This window comes from Crocuta crocuta, unplaced genomic scaffold, assembly GCF_008692635.1.
Source record: "Crocuta crocuta isolate KB4526 unplaced genomic scaffold, BGI_CrCroc_1.0 scaffold866, whole genome shotgun sequence".
NCBI classification, from domain to species: domain Eukaryota; kingdom Metazoa; phylum Chordata; class Mammalia; order Carnivora; family Hyaenidae; genus Crocuta; species Crocuta crocuta.
In genome coordinates, this window is record NW_027531900.1 from 822,110 (window position 1) to 831,244 (window position 9,135).

Here is a 9,135-nt window from a genome sequence, read left to right on the forward strand (position 1 = left end):
CTGTAACAAAAAAAAAAAAAAAAAAAAGTTAAAAAAGAGAAAAAGAGTCTGTATGAATTTTAGGATGGAGTTTGGATAGGAATTGCATGGACTCTGTAGATCACTTTGAGTAGTGTTGTCATCTTTGTGACATTAACTCTTCCAGTCCATGAACAGAGAGTATATTTCCATTTATTTGTATATTTTTATTTATTTATTTTTAATGTTTTATTTATTTTTGAGAGAGAGAGACAGCGTGAGCAGGGGAGGGTCAGAGAGAGAGGGAGACACAGAATCTGAAACAGGCTCCAGGCTCTGAGCTGGCTGTCAGCACAGAGCCTGACACGGGGCTCAAACCCACGAACCCAAGTCAGACACTTAACCCACTGAGCCACCCAGGCGGCCCATATTTGTATCTTTTTAAATTTCTTTCAGTGATGTTTTGTAGTTTTCAGTGTACAAGTCTTTTACCTTCTTGGTTAAATTTATTCCTAAGTAGTTTATTCTTTTTGATGCCATTGTAAGTGGAATTGTTTTCTTATTTTCTTTTTTGGATTGTTGATTATTAGCGTATATGGATGCAACTGGTTTTTGTGTATTGATTTTGTATCTTGCAGCTTTGCTGAATTTGTTGATTAATTTTAACCTTTTTAGTTTTCTAGATAGAAGATCATGTCATCTGCAAAAAGAGATCGTTTTACTTACTTCTTTTCATTTGAATACCTTTTATTTCCTTTTTTTTGCCTAATTGCTCCGGTGTGAACTTCCAGTACTGCACTGAAGAGAAGTAGTGAGGGTGTGGGCCTTTGCTTTGTTTCCGATCTTAGGGGAAAAGCTTTCAGTCTTTCACCATCAAGTATTTCATTTGCTGAGGGCTTTTCATATGTGACTTTCACCATATTGAGGAAAGTTCCTTCCAAATTTATTGAATGCTTTTTTCCTTCAATCAAGAAGGAGTATTGAATGTGTCAAATGCCTTTTCTGCATCGTTTGAGATGATCTGGATGATCGTGTTGAGTGTGTGTGTGTGTGTTTTCATTCTGTTAACGTAAGGTATTACACTGATGGATTATCACATGTTGAACCATCCTCGTATTCTGGTGTGTAATCCTTTTAATATGCTGTTAAATGCAGTTTACTAGTATTTTGTTGAAGATTTTGGCATCAGTATTTGTAAGAAATATTGGTCTGTACTCTTCTTGCCGTGTCCTTGACTGGTTTTGGCATCAGGGTAATGCTGGCCTCATGGAATGAGTTAGGAAGTGTTCCTTCCTCTGTGTTTTTTGGAAGAATTGTAGACGTTCCGGTCTTTAAACATTTGGTAGAATTCACCAGTGATGCCATCTGGTCCTGAGCTTTTATTTGTTAGGATAGTTTCTACGACAAATCTCCTTACTAATTATAGGTCCTTTGAGATTTTCTCTGTATTCACGTTTTGGTTACGATAGATTGTGTGTTTTTAGGAATTGAAATTGTTCCCTTCATCTAGTTTGTCCAATTTGTTGGCTTACAAATTTTCAAAGTGTTTCTTAATCCTTTTTACTTTTGTAAAATTGGTAGTCCTTTCCCTACTCTTATTTCTGATGTTAGTAATTTGAGTCTTTTTTCTTGATAAGTCTAGCTAACAGTTTGTCAATTCGTTAATCTTCCAAAGAACCAAGCTTTGTTTTTGTTTTTTTCTATTTTCCATGTCAATGATCTTTGCTATAATCTTTATTATTTCCTCGCCTCCTGCTATTTTGGGTCTAGTTTGCTCTTCCCTTCCTACTTCCTTAAGGTGTAACATTAGGTTGTTGATTTGAGATCTCTTTTCTGATGTAAAGTGTACATTTACAGCCTAAATGTCATCTTCCAAACTGGTTTCACGGCATCCCTTACATGTTGGTGTGTTGTATTTTTATTTTCATATGTCTCAAGGCATTTTCTAATTTCCCTTGTGATTTCTTCTTTGATCCATTTGTTGTTGCCTTTTCACATAAAGGTGAATTTTCTAGTTTTCCTTCTGTTACTGATTTCTGGCTTTATTCCATGTGATCAGAAAGGCCCTTTGTATGTTTTCAGCCTTTTTAAATGTATTAAGACTTATTTTGTAGCCACATTTGTTTTGTGGTCTGTCCTGGAGAATGTTCTATGTGCGCTTGAGAAGAATGTACAGATCCACTTTAGAGCTATTGTGAGTTCGGTTCCAGACCACCACAGTAAAGCAAATATTGTAATAAAGTGAGTCCAGTAAAAATTAATTAATTAATTAAAAAATATATATAGTGAGTTCAGTGTATCTCTTGGTTTCCCAGCCCATATAAATTATGTTTACACTATGCTGTAGTCTGTCAAGTGCACAGTAGGGTTATGTCTAAAAAACAGTGTGCATACCTTAATTGAAAACATTTTATTGCTAAAATATGTTACCAATTAACTGAGTTTTCAGCAACACATAATCACTGATCACAGATCACCGTTGACAATTGTAATAATAGTGAAAAGGTTTGAAATACAGTTTGAAGAAGGAAACATTTGAATTGCCAGAATTATCAAAATGCGACACCGAGACACGAAGCGTGCATATGCTGGTGGAAAAGAGGCTCCAGTGGACTCGCGCAGCGCAGGGTCGGCACAGACCCGCAGTCTGTGAAAGCACAGTACCCGCCAAGTGCGGTAAACAGAGGCACACCTGTATTTTCTCCTGCTGTTGGGGACTGTTGGTCCCGGTGTGTTGGCTCTTGTGGGTTTGTTGTGCAGCTCACACCCTCCGTTCCCTTATTGGTCATCTAAATTTTTTTTTAATGTTTTAATTATTTCTGAGAGAGAGACAGAGCATGAGCAGGGGAGGGTCAGAGAGAGAGGGAGACACAGAAGCCAAAGGAGGCTCCAGGCTTTGAGCTGTCAGCACAGAGCCTGACGCGGGACTTGAACCCACGAACCATGAGATCATGACCTGAGCCGAAGTTGGACGCTTAACCGACTGAGCCACCCAGGCGCCCCACCCTTACTGGTCATCTGTGTGGTGGTTCTGGCTGTTACTAAGAGGGCACTGGGGGCTCAGTTGGTTAAGCGTCCGACTTCAGCTCAGGTCATGATCTCATGGTTCGTGGGTTCAAGTCCCGCGTCAGGCTCTGTGCTGACAGCTCAAAGCCTGGAGCCTCCTTTGGCTTCTGTGTCTCCCTCTCTCTCTGACCCTCCCCTGCTCACTCGCTCTCTCGAAAATAAATAAACATTAAAAAAAAATGAGGTACTGAAGTCTCCTACTGTTACTATTATCTGGAGGCTCTGATATTTGGCTCATGTACTTGTTAGATCTTCTTGGTGAATTGACCCTGTTACTAACCTATGATGTACTTTGTGGTCTTTTCTTTCTTTCTTTTTTTTTTTTTTTTTAAATATTTTTTTTTATTTNGAACCCACGAACAGTGAGATCATGACCTAAGCGAAAGTCGGACGCTTAACCGACTAAGCCACCCAGGCATCCCCTTCGTGGTCTTTTCTAACAATTTTTGTTGCAAAGTCGATCTTGCCTCCTATTCGCAGGGCCACCCTGCTCTCTTTGAGTTGCTATTTGCAGCAACATCTTTTCCCGTCTTTTCACTTTCCACTGGTGTGAGTCTATTGGAGACAGCGCATCGTTGAAACATATATTTTTAATCCTGAGGGAAGAACAACTCTGTCTCTCCTCTGCTCCTACACGCAGCACTCTTAGCTCTGAGGACTCCTGACACTTCCGGTCACCAGCTGGGGGTGTCACAGTTCACCTCCCTTCTGACACTGTCTCCCTGGGGGTGGCATCGGCTCCCACTTGTTAAGAGCTCAGTCCCCTCACCGTCCCCACTGCAGACCCCACTGACTGGCTGTTAACCGAGGGCCCCGTGACCCCCTCTTTTGGTCCAGCCTCTTGCTGCGGCTCACAGAACCTGCGACACACTTTCCACCCTCCTGCTACCTTATTACAGAGGGTGTTTGCAAGGATACAAGTGAACATCCACACACAACGGGTGCTTAGAGCAAAGAATGGGGGAAGGGGCCCCGAACCTCTGTGTCCCTGCTGTCCCTGCGGGCGGGCTGCCGCCCCAGCGCTGCTTTGTGCTCGGCAACCCAGAAGCTCGTCAGACTCCATCATCTTGGGGTTTTATGCAGGTTTGGTTATATGGGCGTGATTGATGGAATGTTGCGCCATTGGTGATGCATTCGGCCTCCGGCCCCCTCCCCTCCAAGCCTCTACCCGTGTGGCTGGCTCCACTGGCAACCAGTCCCATCCTGTGGTCATGTAGCGGCTTAGGAGAATCACCTCGTGCACACAGTCGGATGAAGGTGAAAGGGGCTTGTTAGGAGCAAAAGACACCCTCACCTTCATGGCTCCTCACTGAGGATATTCCAGGGGTTCAGGAGCCATGTGCCAGGGACTGGGCTGAAGACTAGTATATATTTCTTATTAGAAATCACAATATCAAAAATCCATTTTGCCAGGCTGTGTCTTTTCATTTGTTTACATTTATTTTGACAGGTTTTATTTTCTAAGTGATCTCTACACCCAACTGGGGCTCAAACTCACGATCCCTAGGTCAAGCGTTGCATGCTCCACTGGCTGAGCCAGCCAGGCCCTCCTTAATCTGTTTACATTTAAAGTAATTACTGCCGTTACTGGGGCACCTGGGCGGCTCAGTCAGTAAGGGTCCGACTTCGGCTTAGGTCATGATCTCATGGTTCATGAGTTCGAGCCCCACGTCAGGCTCTGTGCTGACAGCTCACAGCCTGGAGCCTGCTTTAGATTCTGTGTCTCCCTCTCTCTCTGACCCTCCTCGGCTCATGCTCTGTCTCTCTGTCTTTCAAAAGTAAATAATAATAAAATAAAGTAATTGCTGCAGATACTGATAATGAATAACTTGCTTCTGCCTTTTTGCTGTTTATTTTCTGTATGTCTTCTGGCTTTTTGTGATTTATCAATTACTGCCTTCTTTCATGTTTAGTTGATTTTCTTCAGTAACACTTTTATTTCCTTTCGTGTATATTCCGTGGATGTTTCCTTTGTGGCATGAGAATTGCACATATCATTCTGAAGTTATAATCGTCTTATATGAACTGATAGTAACTTAATTCCAATCACAGACAAAAACTCTCCTCCTCTACAGCTCTGCCTGTGCCCAGCCCCCATGTCCACCAGCAAGTGGGACAGGCTAGCACCAGTGTGGGGGGCACACTGGTCACATGGTGGATTCCCTGGGATTCAGTGCCCTCCCTCGGGGGTCCTGTGCCTCCCACCACCCACTGACCCACCCCTGGGCTTTAAAGGCCTGTCATTCTAAAGAACATTCTTAATGGGAAAAAAGGCATGGCAGTGATGCTTTGCTGGTGGTACTGAAAGAAGTGTCCCCAGGACCCAGGCCGGGCACACTGCTCTGCTGTTGTGGCAGCCTCAGCAGGCCCGGCAGGCTCATGTGTTCCGCGGCCATGCCAGCACAGGCCACCCAGCCCTGCAGCCCTGTCCCTGCGGGAACAGCCGTGGGAGCTGCAGGGCCAGGCCTTCTCCAGGCTGCTGCGTCCCTGCAGCAGGCCCTGGGGGGACCCGGGGACGGCAGGCGCGGCCTCTCTGAGGTTGTCTTCTGCTGCAAGCTCTCAGGCATAGAAGAGAAGGGCCAGAGTCTCACACACAAGTGCGCCCATCTGGTGAGGGGGTGGCAGGCCACGGGGGTTCTGGGCTGTGCACGGCCCGCGCAGGTGGGGTGTCCGCGGTTATCCAGGCGCTTACAGCCGATGTGCCGCCTGGGGGCCGCGCCGCGCGCGGCGTGTGGGCCCTGGGGCCCCTCGTCGGCCGTGCCAGCTCATGCCTTCCATGCTCTCTGCTGTTTCAGAGCAGACCTACTGCGACCGCCTGGTCCAGGACGCGCCTTTCCTGATGGGCCATGGACGCCTCAGCGAGCAGCAGGTGGACAGAATCATCCTCCAGCTGAACCGCTACTACCCCCAGATCCTCAGCAACAGCGATGCAGAGAAGGTGCTGAGGGGGCCCGGCGCATCTCTCCCTTCTGTCCCTCCCTCCCTGGGCTGGGAGAAAGCGGGGGAGGGGCAGGAGGGGGGCGCTGGGTGGAGGCGAAAGCCTGACTCCCTGCAGCGATGTGGGGCCCGACAGGTCAGCTCCGTGAGCCGCAGTCTCCCCTTGTGTCCTCGGGGCCTGCCAGCCCTCGTGAGCCGCTGGGAGCATCACAGGAGACAGGACTGTGCCATTGCATGTGACAGGCCTGAGGGGGAGCGGGGGCGGGGCTCTGGCCGGGCTCACCCCAGTGCCGCAGGGCTCCGCGCCCTGCCTCTTCCGAAGGTTCACAAGTGGACACTGAGGGAGGTGGGTGCCCCTCGCCTGAGCCGCCCTTCCCCTGGCTCCCCCTCAGGGCCAGGGCTGTGGGGTGCGGGGACCCTCCAGCCCAGTGACTGAGGGAGCCGCGCTTTTGGGGCTGCAGGGCTGTCCTTGGGGCTTGGGGCCTCTGCTGGGCACCACGAGGCTGACCCGCAACCCAGCTGCAAGGCAGGCGGGCCCCTGGCTCAGATGCTCAGGTTATGAAAGTCCACAGCCACGTAAAAGTACGGGTGACAGTCATACCCTATGGTTGTGATTAAAAGTCTAATGTACGTTTATTGTATAAAAATTTGAGAAGCTTTAGATGTTTATACAAGAAAACGGAGAGTCCTGCATACACACGGCCACACTATCCCGCGCCTCAGTGTCCCTGGCCCCTGCCACGCACTTGAAGTTTCTGGTTCAGCTCCGGTTCCGAGTGGAACGGCACGCTGCCACCAGGTGGCAGCACCAGGCCACGGCCTCCAGGTCCTCATCAGTGCCAAGTGCACGGTTCGCTGACCTTTAGAACCACACATTTCTCCCTTAACACATCAGAAGACGCTGGGTTTTTTTTCCATGCTTCACCCTCCGTTTTTAAATTCCTTGAATCACACTCTTGTTGACTATAAACTACTAGCAGTTCTCACTCTTGCCATCCCCTCATTGATGCCTTGCAGCGGCCCTGCGGTTTGGGTTTATTACACCCCTTTTTGCAAGTGAAGAAACAGTCTCAGGGGGTGAAGTGTGACTTGCGGGAAGCCATCAGCATCTAACAGTTGGAATAACGTCACCACTGTCTTTCTTGATGACCTGTCCTGGCCTCCACAGGGAGGGCCAGTGGCGGCGCCGTGACCACAGCACCAGCTGGGGCACCTCATGGGTAGACGGAGGCCCTGGGGGCACTTGCTGCCACCTCCCCAGCCCCGCCCTGGGCAGAGGCACCACTGATGCCAAAGCTGGAGCCCAGGGCAGGGCCGGAGCCCCCAGCCCCCCGTGGCCCTGCCCCTCCAGCCTGACCTCCCCACACACCCTTCCCACCCCCAGTTCCGGAACCCCAAGGCGTCCCTGCGCATGCGGCTCTGCGACCTGCTGGGCCACCTGCAGCGGAGCGGCGAGCGGGACTGCCAGGAGTTCTACCGGGCCCTGTACATCCACGCGCAGCCCCTGCACAGCCGCCTGCCCAGCCGGCTGGCCCCGCGTAAGTGTGCCCCCCACGCCCCCGGGCGGCAGCGAGCGTTTCAGACGCAGACATTGCCGCCTCTCTCGTATCTGTTGTTACACAGAAGGTGGTGTCCTGTCGTGTGTCTCCGCCCTCCCTCCAGCCTGGGGGCCCGTCACCCAAGTGCTGCGGGGGGCTCATGGCTGTGCCAGCCTTGAGTGACCTGTGCCCTCATGGCAGAAACTGCGGTCGCACCTGGTGTGGGGGGCGTCCCTGTAACGTGGGTGTTTCTGTAGAACAGTGTCAGGCACGGTGGCTGGAAGGCGTGTGTGTTTTGGTTTCGAGGGTCTTGCCTGAGAGCTCAGGAGGCGCATGAGTCCTGAGGGACCATCTGAGCTGCTGGGTTGGGGATGGGAGGCATAGGCGGGCATGGCAGCCCAGGCCTGAGGCCTCTGTGCCCCTGGTCCCCTGGAGGAGCGGCTGGTGTCCCTCGATCCTCTGATGTGAAACCAGAGGCCTGAGGGACAGGGTGGCTCGCCCCAGATGGCTCAACTGGGACCCCAGGCTGGTGTCTCTGACCCGAGGATGAGCTTTGGTCCAGGACAAGCGTGTCACACCAGCCATTGGGGAGGGGGGGGGGCACAGCCTGGCTGGGCATCAAGCACCTTCCAGGCTCCTGGGCCATCAGCCAGTGGCCGGTTGGCGAGGTCTGTGGAGAGCACGCACTCTGCCCTCATATGGACATCGCCAGATTCAGGACACTGCATATGGTGCCTGCGTCCGCAGGGAACGATGGCCCCCCCCCCCCCCATGGCCCTCAGGGTCTCGGGGTGCGGACAGAAGGAGATCCAAAACTCAGCGTTCCGTGGCGCTGGTCCCGGGCTCCCCTCCCTGATGCTGATTCTGCCAAGCCCGGCCCAGGAGGTTGGGTGGGTGTCCGAACGGCCTGGTCCAGCCCAGCCTGGGGGCCCGGGGGTGGCGGGAAGGAGCCTGAGCGGCCCCTTGGTTTCCTGCAGGCAGGGCGGCCACCTTCCGCTGGCCGGCCCACCACTAACCGAGCCCTGTGATTTTGTTTCCAGAGAACTCAGATTGCACAGAGCTAGACTCGGGCACCGAGGGCCACGAGCTCAGTGACAGGGGTAACGGCCTCCCGCGTCCCTCACCCTGTCCCCCACCCAGGGCTCCGTCTCGGCCTCAGGGGCTTCTCCTTTCCGAGTCAGGCTCCGTCCTGCCTTCCTATTGACTGGGCCCCAGGGTGCTCGCTGGGGCTCCCACCGGCCGGGCTCAGGCAGCCACGTGCCCACATGCCGCCTTTCTCCCCAGGACCTGTGGCTTTCCTGGCCTGCCTCGGCCTGGCCGCGGGGCTGGCACTCCTCGTCTACTGCTCCCCTCCAGGTGGGTGCCGCCCAGCCAGGCCTGAGCACCGAGCCACCTGGCCTCCCCGTGCCTCAGTTTCCTGGCCTGTGCAGTGGGACAGCAGTGGGGCCCAGCCTGCAGGCACGGGAAGAGGAGGGAGCGTCGGGGCATCGGGGATGCATCAGAGGAGGGAGGCAGGGTGCAGCCAGGGCTCTGGGGGTCCCTGTCCTGCATGGGGCCCGGAGCAGGGCACCCCCCTCTGGCCCCATGTCACAGCCCTGACTACAGGACGGGGGGCCCCCGCGGCCCGGCACGCGGC

General features: G+C 52.2%; 1 protein-coding gene across 1 annotated transcript in view; it reads left to right on the top strand.

Moving 5' to 3' along the window:
* Positions 1-9,135, top strand: part of CARD19 (caspase recruitment domain family member 19) — a 24,923-nt gene that overhangs the window by 13,322 nt on the left and 2,466 nt on the right. The window contains exons 6-9 of the mRNA XM_077773951.1: positions 5,820-5,962; positions 7,346-7,499; positions 8,540-8,599; positions 8,784-9,133. Of these exons, the coding sequence (XP_077630077.1) occupies positions 5,820-5,962; positions 7,346-7,499; positions 8,540-8,599; positions 8,784-9,133 (707 nt within the window). The remainder of the gene's footprint in view (positions 1-5,819; positions 5,963-7,345; positions 7,500-8,539; positions 8,600-8,783; positions 9,134-9,135) is intronic.